General features: G+C 37.5%; 1 protein-coding gene across 1 annotated transcript; it reads left to right on the top strand.

Moving 5' to 3' along the window:
• Positions 1-235: 235 nt before the first annotated feature.
• Positions 236-2,890, top strand: LOC113754915. Its single transcript, XM_027299103.1, has one exon. The coding sequence runs from the start codon at positions 236-238 to the stop codon at positions 2,888-2,890; it is 2,655 nt and encodes an 884-aa protein (XP_027154904.1).
• Positions 2,891-13,456: the final 10,566 nt, after the last annotated feature.

The raw sequence follows: 13,456 nt of genomic DNA, 5'->3' as shown, positions 1-13,456 counted from the left end.
ATTCCATTGATCGAAATTGAAGTCAACAAACTTATTGAATCCGAGTTTATTCGTGAAGTTAAATATCCCACATAAATTTCGAGTATCGTGCCCGTGCGAAAAAAGAATGGGCAAATCTGCATCTGTGTCGATTTCAGGGATCTTAACAATGTTTGTCCTAAAGATGACTTTCCTTTACCGATCACTGAACTCATGATTGATGCAACTACATGGCATGAAGCTCTGTCGTTTATGGATGGCTCTTCTTGGATATAATCAAATTCGATTGGCAGGTGAGAATGAGGAGCTCACTCCATTTCGTACTCCTAAGGGTATTTATTGTTATAAAGTAATGCCCTTTGGTCTCAAAAATGCTGGAGCCACATATCAAAAAGCAATGCAAAGTATCTTTGATGACATGCTTCATAAAAATATCGAGTGTTATGTGGATGATTTAGTTGTTAAATCACAGAAAAGAAGTAATCACTTGGAGGACTTGAGACTAGTATTTGATCGGCTGAGAAGGTATCAACTCAAAATGAACCCTCTCAAGTGTGCATTTGGAGTCCCGTCGAAGAAATTTCTTGATTTTGTGGTTCGCCATCGAGGTATTGAAATTGATCAGGCCAAAATTGATGCTATATTGAGGATGCCTGAATCTTGTGACATTCATGAATTGAAAAGTCTTCAAGGACGATTAGCTTATCTGCGGAGATTTATCTCAAATTTAGCAGGAAGGTGTCAACCATTTAGTCGCTTGATGAAGAAAGATGTGCCATTTAAATGGGTTGAGACATGTAGTAATGCATTCAATAACATTAAGTCTTATCTTATGAAAACACCTGTGTTGGCTCCACCTATTCATGAAAAGCCATTACTCCTTTATATTGCTGCCCAAGAACGGTCGGTGAGGGCATTGCTCGCTCAAGAAAATAATGAAGGAAAAAAGGTTGCCCTTTATTATTTAAATAGAATGATGACCCCCAACGAACTAAACTACTCGTCAATTGAAAAGTTGTGTTTAGCCCTTATTTTTACAATAAAGAAGTTAAAGCACTACTTTCAAGCGCATAGTGTGAGGCTCATTTTCTGGGCGAATCCCATAAAATATGTGATGAGCAGACCAATGCTGTCCGACCGTCTAGCTAGATGGTATCTTCAATTACAACCATTTGAAATTATTTATGTGCCTCAAAAAGCTGTGAAAGGACAAGTTCTGGCAGATTTTCTTTCTGATCACCCGATACCTGCTGAATGGGAACTAAGTGATGACCTACCAGATGAGAGTGTACTCCTTATCGAGATTCGTCCACCATGGAAAATGTATTTTGATGGTGCTGCTCATAGTCATGGGACTGGAGCGAGGAATGTATTCGTGACTCCTGATAGAGGGATATTGCTATACTCTTTTACTTTAAGTCAACATTGTTCAAACAATGTCGCTGAGTATCAAGCTCTCATACTCGGATTTGAAATAGCTGTTGACATGGAACAGTTGAACATTCAAATCTATGGTGACTCTCAATTAGTGGTTAACCAACTCTTGGGAAGTTATGAAGTCAAAAAGTCCGAGTTAATTCCGTATCACAAATATGCAACGCGACTAATGAGGCGGCTTGGAGGTGTAAGTATTAAGCAAGTTCCTAGAAGGGAAAATAAGCAAGTTGATGCATTAGCTGCGCTAGTCTCTTCACTTACCATGCTGAATCATGAGATACAAGTTCGTGTATGCCAAAAGTGGGTAGTTTCATCACTAATTGATGATAAAGATATTGAAGGAGGCGACGCTCATGTGGTCTCAACCTATGAAATTGACAAAGAAGATTGGAGACAACCCCTCGTTGATTATCTCAAGTATCAAAAACTACCTGAGGAGCAACGTAGGAGAACTGACATCTGTCGCCGTGCCCCTCGTTTTATCTTGTATAAAGATATGTTGTACCGAAAATCATTTGAAGGTGTACTGTTGCGCTGTCTGAGCGAAGACGAGGCATATCGAGCGATGCACGAGGCACATTCTGGAATATGTGGAGCTCATCAATCCGGTCCCAAATTACATTTTCGGATTAAAAGGATGGGGTACTATTGGCCTACTATGGTAAAAAATTGCATAGAATATGCTCAAAAATGTCAAGTTTGCCAGTTTCATGCAAATTACATTCATCAACCACCTGAGCCGTTACACCCGACCGTTGTTTCTTGGCCTTTTGATGCTTGGGGTCTTGATGTTGTGGGGCCATTACCAAAGTCGTCCGGTCAACATTTATATATATTAGCTGCGACCGACTACTTTGCTAAATGGACTGAAGCCATACCACTCAAGCAAGTTAGAAAGGAAGATGTGGTGAATTTTATTCGGGTGAGTATTATTTACCGTTATGGAGTTCCCCGGTACATTATCACTGATAATGAAGAATCCTTCTCAAATAGCTTGATGGATAAGTTGTGTGAAAAATTTCATCTCAGGCAACGCAAGTCTTCCATGTATAATGCCCCCGTCAATGGTATTGCAGAGGCATTTAACAAAACTTTATGTAACTTGTTGAAAAAAGTGATGGCTAAATCAAAGAAAGATTGGCACGAAAGAATAGGCGAAACTCTTTGGACTTATCGCACCACATATCGAACTCCAACGCAAGCCACACCATATGTCTTAGTCTATGGTGTAGAAGTTGTCCTGCCTCTTGAGCAACAAATTCCTTCTTTGAGAATTGCTATCCAAGAAGGGCTCACGGAAGAAAAAAATGTTCGCCTGCTCCTTGAAGAATTGGAAGCTTTAGATGAAAAGAGATTGGAAGCCCAACAAAATCTCGAATGCTATCAAACCCGTCTCTCTAGAGCTTTTAATAAGAAAGTTCGGCGTCGCTCCTTTCAAGTCGGGGCATGGTACTTGCCGTTCGAAAGTCAATAGTTATAACTCATCGCATTAAAGACAAATTCGTCTCTAAATGGGATGAGCCATATATTGTTCGAGAAATCTACACGAATGGCGTGTACAAACTGGTGGACAAAGATGGCGTAAAAGTTGGTCCTATAAATGAAAAATTCATGAAATTATAAATGCCATAAAAAAATGAAGCACTCCATGACGCATGAATTTAAACTGAATGTTGCTCCAGCCCCGTATGAGCTAAAATTATGGATAACCACTAATAGTGTAGCACGTGGTTAAACTGCTGAAACACTTCACCAAATCTAAGGTGGTAAACAAATGGATGCTCTAGACCTGCATGAGCTAAAATTGTGGATAACAACCACCAATAGTGTAGCACGTGGTTAAACACTCCACCAAATCTAAGGTGGTAAACAAATGGATACTCCTGACCCGCAAGAGTTTAAACTGTGAACGGTAGGAACTACGTGTTACTTGATTCCCTTTTTGAGATACGTAGGCAGCTTAGAGGGCAACTTCTAAGTTCAGTTACAATCCTATAAAACTAAATCCTTTGTCCAGGTGATTCTTTTGTTGCAAAAAAAAAAAAAGTGCGGTTCTCTTTAAAATAGTTCAAATTATTTTATGACATATACTTGAAAGTGTATTATTCAGATTACCAAATAATTTGGATAATTACCTTTTCAAGTGTGATCAAAATTATGCAAAGATGGAATTGTTTGTATTGCAGTTAATATCCTAAAATGGTGGCTATTGAAAGAATAAGGAAAAACGAGGACGTCTGCAAGAATGTGAAAAAAAAAAGAGATCAAGTTTCATTATGAAATGTTTGTGCTTATAGCTACACGCTTTGAGCAGTTAACAAAAGAATGAAATTTGAAACAAAGTAAAATATTGCAACTATTCCTAAAATTCAAATGACGACAGCTCCTTTCGGTTGCTTTCAAGTAATGCTTGCATCTTGTCCAAAGTTTGACTCTCCGCAGCAAGTAGGGGCGGGGAATTTTCAATCTTTTGAATTTCATTTTGTAAGTCGACCATCACGCCTTGCACTCGGGTAAGCTCATCATGCCCTTCTCGTAGCAGTGAAAGCGTTTTCTTCCTGTGAGTATCCAAGAACTCAAGTCGCTTCTTCAGCTCTACTTCCTCACGATCAATCTCCTTAAATTTCAACATGTGCGTTGAGATTTTTTCTGCTTGTTGTTTCTCCTTACTCTGAGCATCTCTAAGATGTTGGGTGACTGTAGAAAGCAACTCATTATATGATTCAACTGAAATTTTATTTGCAAGAGAAGATTTTGCTGCGACGTAACGAGTTGCATTTGCAAAGAAAGCCTTTAAAAGGCCTTGCAAATTTGAGATATCCGTGGCATTGAAGCTTTGCATTTCCTCCATGATTTCGCTTGCTTTCATTTCAAGAGCAGGCATGCGCTCCAAGGCTGTTTGAGATATCATCACCCTCAAGTTATTCCACAACATCTGGATATAGTCTCTATGGCATGTTGAGATCACATTTTAGGGGCAAAATTCAGACACTTGAGGTGTCCTCGGCCACGATGGTGGATTGAAAATTTTGATTTTCTTTTTGGCCAATGGAGTCATATGTTCCGCCTTCTGTGGCGTGATTTGCTGAATCACATTTCCATCCTCTACTGCCTTTTTGGAATTCTCACTAGCACCCATTTGTTGGGTAGAACTGACCGTTTGTTTGGCCAAAAGTTCAAATGCAGTAGGTCCTTCAACTGATACTTGACTTGGTTCTCCATCATCAATGAAGATCAAGTCTTGATCATCCAACTGTAGGGAAAACGTTATGAGACAAATCATGAATATGAAATTGACAAGTAGATTTCAAATGCTAAATTAAAGAAGGCAAGGGGGGTCCTTACAATATTGGCACGGCTTATACCAGGCACAGATATATCCGGAATTTCTTTAAAGAGTTCTTTAAGATCTAAACCAATATCATCCAAAGGAAAAATCATTACCTTGGATTTCTTGCGCTTCCAATGCTGGTCCGTGCTAGTGGATTGCTCATCCTCCTCATCAAAAGGCTCGCTCCTCTTCTTCTCATGTGAATTGCAAGAATCATGATCAATAGCTTTCACAATTTTTGAAGGAAGACGAAATGAAATACCCTTCGAAAATTGTTCATTAGGGGTAAGGTCCTCAAGGGAGCAACCTTGTTGTTTGAACTCTTCAAGTTTTCCTTCTCGTTTCTCACAGTCTTTTGCTTCATCTCAAGACTGTTGCCAACCTTGGAAGGATTGTTCAGGTTTGCAAGTTCCTTCCTTTTGACTTCTTCTGTTCCCCATTTGATTGGACACTCTTAATCAAAGTATCACGCCCTTTGAGGAGGTAATCATCATGCACCGTGGACCACCATGTTTGAAAGCCTGAAGATGTGTGCTTGCTAGCATTCAAGGGATAGCTAGGAAAAAGTATCTTTGATTCTGTTTTACTGTGAATGGCAGTGCGCCAGAGTATTCGACTCAAGTCATAATTTGTGGAACGCACATCTGCTCCGAGTTCCTGTGGAGGAACTTGATAAAACCCGAATTGTTGCGCGAATCTATATGGACTATATGGCTCAACAAGGAAATCCCCTTCAGCATGCAAAACTAAATAATTTGAGCAGGCGCTTACAAAATAACTTAGTTCGAGATTTGCTAGTTTGTCAACGTCAATAAAAAGTTCATTGCGATTCTTCACAAGAGAAGTTATTTTTCAAGTTGCTTTGTCTCCCTGATGAATGAGGTCGCGAGCACTGTTTTCATCAAAGTATCGTGCGCCACCCTCTCTAAAATAGTTGGTCATCGTAGGCCCAAACATGGTATTTGGAGTCAAATAATGGGTAGAGAAATAACTCGCTAACCAAGCATATACATAGTGCACCGGAAAAGCTGCACGCGCACACCCCGGGGTAGTTGAGTTTGAAATTTTATTGAGCTCTCGGTATATGTTTAGCAGGACAGGAACAGCAAGACAAGTCTTACGACCTGCAGTCATCATACTAGCCATTTTGAAAGTAGATGGTCTTATATAACGGAGGTTCTCATCTGGTAAAACAAAGACACAGAGCCAGCAAGATATAAATGCTGCAAGATAGGTCTCTTCCCGCAAGTGAAGTTTAACTCCGATGATATTAAATACGCCATTGTCTTGACTTGAAAATTTGCGCTGTTGTCCAATTTCGCCATCCGGATTTTGGGTTATTTGAGCACGAGATGCCCTCTTTATCTTTATCTGCTTTGGCGTTGAATACCTGATTTTGCCTTTAAACCAAAAGTTAATTCATTGGTCAGCAGAAACTCCAGTTTTGTTGGATTTCCTATGTTGAAGATGATGTAAGGCTGCGAACAGATACTCACAAATTTGTGGAATATGCGTTAATTTCTTTTCATTAACCCCAGTTAGCTCTTCCGCGCATGAGATTACCTCTTCATAGATACTCCCAATGATTGGAAGTCCCCCTAACTTGTGCAAGTCCCAAAGTGAGAGAGACAATTCTCCAACAGATGTATGCAAGGTATTAGTGTTTGGACACCACGCATCGCAGAATGCTGTAAGTACATGGGGGTTCCTATCATATGTGAAAAGCGAATCATATAAGGCATCAAACAAGCAATTTTCAAGGAGCACTTGTTTACTCCTGCTGAGGATATCCTCCAACCACTCCCAGTAATTCTCCATGTAACTAAATGCACCATTGAGTCTCAAGGAGGGACCCCAGTGTGCATCTCCGTCTATGATCCGCCTGCCAAGGGTTTGAAAAAGAGTTGTCCTTGATTCTTTATCATGAATAAGGGATTTTAAGGAGTAAACCTTCGCGCCATCATTTGGAAGAAGTTCGAGTGACCAATCCCTCAACTCTGGGTACTGGTGAGAGGTCACTTACCCGAGTAACTTCCTTGTATAGGGGGATGCACCAATAATTTGGTCACTTTGTCACCAGAGTCACCATCGCTGTCACCGATAAGGAGATATTTTTTAGTCTGAAGATATGACTTCCTTGAAGATCACCGTCGTATCAAGATCCACCTGCAACGAAAGCAAGAAAAGGAAAATTTGGTTAATATAGCAGGAGTGAAAGTAGTAAAAGGGCTTTTTGAGTTTTGGGTGAGTTCTCATTAAAGTGGGTAATCGCGTTTCCTCCTTTGTACTCCTCAAGCCATAATAGGCTCTCGTGGGAGTTTGCGGTCGCACATTCTTCAAATTTTGGCTACGCCATTTCCTTTGTACTCCTCAAGCCATGATAGGCTCTCATGGGAGTTTGCGGTTGCGCCTTTTTCAAATCTTGGTTGCACCTTCTTCATGTACTCCTCAAGCTATAATAGGCTATCGTGGGAGTTTGCGGTTGCACCTTCTTCAAATTTTGGTCGCGCCTCCTTCATGTACTCCTCAAGCCATAACATGGCTCTTGTGGGAGTTTGCGGTTACGCCTTCTTTAAATTTTGGTCGCGCCTCCTTCATGTACTCCTCAAGCCATAACATGGCTCTCGTGGGAGTTTGTGGTTGCACCTTCTTCAAATTGAGTGTCCATCGTGCATGTTATAACGAGAAATCCTCCCTTCGAGAAAAAAAAAAAAGAAAAATTGACGTTGACAAGCCATGGAGTATGTAAATTACCTTAGTGTTTTGAATTCCAAGAGCTAGGGTCCTAAAATTACGGACACAATCGAAACGTCAATTTGCTCCAGCAAGAAGTGTCAACGTCAGCTGCAGCTTGAAAGAAAAAAAAAAAGAAAGGAAAGTCCATCAAGAGCAAAATTTTGCCTTGCTTCACAAAAAAGGACATTCAAGAGAAAGACATGGCACATGGCTTGTGTTGCCCTAACCAATTAGCGTCAGTAGGAAGTTGCGTGTAAATAACTTCAATTGCAATTTAAATGAAGAAATATTGTGGACTTTGTGTGAGCCGAGAGGGCTATGGTGTGCAACAATGGGAAGAAAACGGGCATACTTTGCATGCAAAATAACAACTGAAGTTTAACGTGGTCTTAGCACTAGGTGCAATAATTAATCTGTGCTTACAAAGTTTTGTTGGAGTTAATCGAAGAGCGCACGCAATTGTTCAACAGTAAAAAGTGCACAAGAGTCAAATTTGCAGCAGTGACATGCTATGGTAGGACAAGCTCTTATGGTAGGCCATGCCCCTTTTTAATATCAAATACGGCATTACTTAGTCATTGTGACGAGCGATATTCCCTTCTCATCACACAAGGTCAAAAAAAAAAAAAGGAGTCAAGGATGAATATTCACCTACATAAACAAAGGCCACGTCAACTGCTGCAGCTATTTGGGGTCAACCCACTTTCTTGTTAGTAACCAACCTTCAAGTTGAGAGACAAGTTCAAAGCAACAATCGCCAAACAAAGTCTGTGCAACAAGAGAAGAAAAAAAGGGCAAGCAAATTGCTATATCAAATTGAGCCAGTAAAGTTCAACACTCAATATGCGTAAAAAGAGCCGGAGCCGACATCTACCCGAAGAATGCAAAACCTGGAGGCTAGGCTCTTCACTAATCGATAGCTTTGGAGCTTGAAACATGCATATGTTCGGGCGTCAACAGCTCCTATAATAGTTGAAGGCTCAGGTTGCTTTATATTGCTAAAGCTGCGGAAGTTGGTAACTTGAATGCAATCTGGGAAGTTTTAAAGACCTATTGACTTCTGACTTGCATGGCAATTTGGTAGTTGCCAATTTAGTTTGCAAGAGACAATTTCGATAGTAATGAATTCGGAATAGAAACTATTACAGTTGTTTTCTATTGGGTTCTCGTGAGGTGAAGTTCCGAGGTTAACTTGCTGTTTGAGTTTGGAATTCCGTTCCAGTACGTGAAGGTGTTAAAATGGGCCATCATGCCTTCAGCAATGCTTTAATAAAGCTTCACCTTCTAATTTGGCAACATGGCTGTCGGAATGGATGCCAAAAGATGGACCTTGCTTTACAAAAAAAAAAAAAAAAAGAAGAGGAAATTTCAAAGGTTCGATGAATTTGGAAGCTGCTAAATTCAAGTAGCTTCCAATTACTTGAGATGCAAATTGGAAATTGTCAATTCGATTTAGCAAGTCTGCCGCATATAATTTTGAGTGCCGAAGCGCGTAGACATTTCCTAATCTTTGCACCACGTTTCGGTTCTCAAAAGTGAAAGTTTCCTGAGAAGTATTGAATGGGAAGTTTCCATGGAACGAATTGGTGGCCATGGTTTGATTATTAAAGATATTCAAACGGTGTAGTGGTCATAGGAGATTCCCAAAGTGCAGGCTCGAGACTAATTGCAATTGAAGTATCAAATTCATTATGATGACATGAGGAATGATCCTATGCGTTGCACCTTGCCATAGACCTCACGTGATACATGAACCGTGGGGACTCGTGATCATAAATATGATCTTGGATCGCATGTATTAATCCAAGCTCAAATTGGCAAATGAATTGGCCTTTCTTTTATATATATATATATAAAAAAATCAAGTACTTCAAGTCTCAATTTCAATCCTTGACAAGCAAGTCTCAATTGAGTCTTGAAGTGGGGGCATTTGTAGACAAAGAAAATTTATTTAATTTATTTTAGTCAAGATTTATTTAAATTAAATCGATCTTGATTAAATTAAATTAAATTATAGAAGTCCATCATGTTTTGGACTGGCAAATTAGGCCAATATTATATGGACTACTAAATCAAATTAAATTCATATGCCCATTTAAGTTGGAGTGAATTAATCGATTTATTAATTCACCATGAGCCATTTGGATTGGCCCATTATTTAAGTCCAAGTGAAATGGGTTTCTTAACTTACAAGTTACCCAAAATGCAGGAAGATTTCTGGAGGGTTTTTTTTGAAGATTTAGCCTACATATTTTGGCTATAAATAGAGGTCTTCTCTCAAGGTAAAGAAAAAAGAAAAATCCCTAACATTCGGAGAAACTCTGTCAAATTCTCTCAAGAGCTTTTCCTTCTATCCAAGTCCAAATCAAGTCAAACAAATCCTCTTGCCATTGGTGTTGAACACTTAAGAGTTCCAAGTGTTCGACGTCATCATCCAGTCAATCGTTTTCTATGCCGAAATTGTGGAAAACACCCTTCTGATTGGAGAACAAGCCTTTCGGCTCTTCAATTGAAGCTATTCGAAGAGAAGAATCAGGGGATTAATTTCTTTGATTCAAGAATTTTCAGATATTGTAACCCGCTTATTATTTGATTCAATATATTTGATATTTGTGCAAGTTTTCTTGTCTTTCATTTCAGGCAACAAAATTTGTGCTTACAATTCAATCTAAGGATGAATAATACTTCTTTCACCATTTAGGGTCTATTTGTTTTGGGTGAAAATCTTTTCTAGGAAAATATTTTCCTAATTTTCCATGTTTGATTGCAAAAAAGTTACTGAAAATATTTTACTGAGTAAAAGATTTTCGCTCATCCTACAAAAAACAACTTCCCTTCCAATCTTACTGAAACTGTTTTCCTAAACGCATGCGTCCCGCCTAATAAAGATATCTATCAAACTTTCAAAATTTATAGTATGTTCAAAATCAAAAAAAGGTCTTATCGTGCTCACTTCGATATCTTTGACACCAATGAGTTCGCCTTTGACGCTGACAAATTTGTTGGTGATGCCGACACTGTGAATTTGTTAACAATTTGGATTATTGTCAATTCTCACTGTCTTTTTTCAATCATTTTATTTTTCTTTGCAGTGTTTTCTTAAATCAAAATTACGTATCTTTAGTTCAAATTTGCCTTGATTTTAGTGCCTTTGAGATTGTGGTTTAATCGCCGGCATATGATCTTTAAACCAGATTTCATATACGAGTCAATAAGAGCACTAATCATATAAAAAAGAACAGAGCCTATTTCTTCAACTTGAGGAGATATTCATGCCTGGTCTTGCACTTTCATTGATTGACCTTAATCACCAACCATTTCGTGGTCTTAATATGTCTAACTTGATAATGTCTTTTATGGCACCAATAGTTATGAGTCAACGAATTGTCCTTTAATCACCAACCATTTTGTGGTCTTAATATGTCTAACTTGATAATGTCTTTTATGGCACCAATAGTTATGAGTCAACGAATTGTCCTTTATACTTGACCTGGATTCTTCTATTTTGAGTGGTTCTGCTATGTTTAGTGGTAGGAAATAGGAAGATCGGTTTTTCAGTGGTGGAAGAGAAAAGTGGGTGGCGAAAGGAGTAGAATTTTGATGATAAGAATGCAGTTAAAATTTTCAACCAAACATCAAAAAATATTGAAAAAGGTGAATATTTTCCCAGAAAAGAACTTCCGTGGAAAATATTTTCTTAAGGAAAATACTTTACATCCTACCAAACAGAGCCTAAATGGGGAATTTTACTTGCAGGTATAATACCCAAAAGAGACTGTAGAATCTCCATTAAATACATAGCCAACTTGCCTTTGACAAGTTGGTTGATTGACAATAATCGCTTGTTCAAGCAGTTATACTAAACAATATCGGGGAAGGCATTTTTAATTTAAGTTCGTTGATAATAAATAGCTCACTTAAGTACTGGATAGTATTAGAGAATGTAGTTTGAGTATAAGCTGGTTAAAAATAAATAGCTTGTGTAAGTACGGACAATGGACAATATTGAAGAAAAGTAGCTTGTTGAGACGTGTTTTAGAACAAAATTTCCAGTATCTTACAATTGATTAGGCAGTTAAAAATATAATTAGTAACTACGAGAATAAAGCTTTAATTCAAGATTGCGGAGCTTTGATAGAAGTGTTTTTTCTCCTGGACTTGGCAATGGTAGTGGCATCCTATACATTTATTACAAAAAAAAGAGAGGAGTTCGTGGTTTATTGTTGATAAGTTTTCATTTGCCTCTTATAAGATTAACTTAGTAGTTTAAGTCACTATCGTTTAAAGCTTTCATTCTCGAATTGATTGTAATTTATGCAGAACCAACTAGTAATGATAGTTCCAGCAAACATAAACGATTCTAGGATTCTTAGCAAGACTTCTTGCGCTTAAAATAGTATTGCAAAGTTTTGACAGTGGCTATAACATGTGTTTAGAATGAAAAAAAAAGAGGAATTGCTAAACTGATGACTAAGTTGATCAATATCTGGTGTACCAAGCTAAGAATTTAAAGCGTAATTGGGCTAATTCCTTCATTTATTGCTCAAAAAAATCGTGCAAGTATTGATATGACAGAGAGAATGTATTAAATAATAAGTTTGGTAGGCTACGAATTTTTTTTAATTGCTGCCCAACAATCAGTTGAATTTTAAAAAAAAAAACTGATGGCTATCGGATTGTGTCAAAAGGAAAAAACACACGTCAATGACTTTACACTAAATTTCACTGTAAAATGAAATAAAACATATGTCAACTACATTATAAAATGACTATACCACTAGAATCCTTACATTTTTTTATGAACTTTAACAGATGTTGATGAACCATTTCCTGCGAGAATAAAAGGAATTGATTTAGAAATAGAACACAACCATAGGAACTCAAAACCGAGACAACATTAAAAAAAGGACCTTTATCGAAGACACCATCTGATCTACCATATTCTCCCTTATCAAGAGAATTAGAATTACTTTGGATAGAGTATTATTTGAAATATTATTTGGAATAACTACTGTAGCACTTTTTGTGATGTGATATATGTGAAATAAAAATGTGATTGGAAATATAAAAAAATGGGTTGGAAAATGTGTTTATGATACAAGCGAAATATTATTTGAAAAAATTTGATAACCAAACAGTATGCAACTACAAAGCTACGCCCGCTTAATTTTCTTCGCTTGGATGGTGCTTCATGTTAACATCTATATTGGAGGAAAATGAGGATTACAAGTATATGGAACCTACTACAGAGTTATTACAAAAATAATTTCAAGAACTTGACTAAACTAATTTTAAGAAATTCAAGGGAGTTTCCAAGGCTTGTGATCACTCTCCTTAAGGTGTTGCAAATCTAAAATTTCTTAAAACACAATTTGTAACAAGAGAAGTTAGACTACCTCTTATTTATAGGCAATACAAAAGTAAAAGTACATGAATTTCACTTAATGCCCATTTATGAATATAGTGCGCTAAATTCATGAACTGAGTAGTTCTATACATAAACTAATAAACTTGAGAAAATACAACAATGTATCTTCACTTAATATCCATTCATGAATTTAGTACACCAAATACATGAATTAAGTGGTTCCGTGAATGAACTAATGAATTTGAGAAAAAAATCAATGTACTAATGAATTTTATAGGAAATTCATTAATCAAACTTCTAGAAATAAAAAGAAAGATCATGTCACAAGTCGTGATCAATTTTCATATTACAAACTAATTTTCAACATTCCCCTACTTAGTTTGTAGTATGAAATGCTAAACCAACACTTATGATATCATGCATAAAGAAAAATAACTTTCATTTTAAACTTTTCCTTAGTGCAAATAATTCACAAGTCCTAATTAAATCAGGGTGACTAGATTGCTTAAACTAAGATTTAAGATTAGAATAAAATTATCACACACATGAACTAATCAATTGCATCCAACAATCACATATCATTTTTAGCACTATTACCGCTCACG

This window comes from Coffea eugenioides, unplaced genomic scaffold (assembly GCF_003713205.1).
Source record: "Coffea eugenioides isolate CCC68of unplaced genomic scaffold, Ceug_1.0 ScVebR1_110;HRSCAF=484, whole genome shotgun sequence".
Classification (NCBI taxonomy): Eukaryota; Viridiplantae; Streptophyta; class Magnoliopsida; order Gentianales; family Rubiaceae; genus Coffea; species Coffea eugenioides.
Note: the sequence above shows the minus strand (reverse complement) of the source record. Positions and strands in the feature narration are given on the sequence as shown.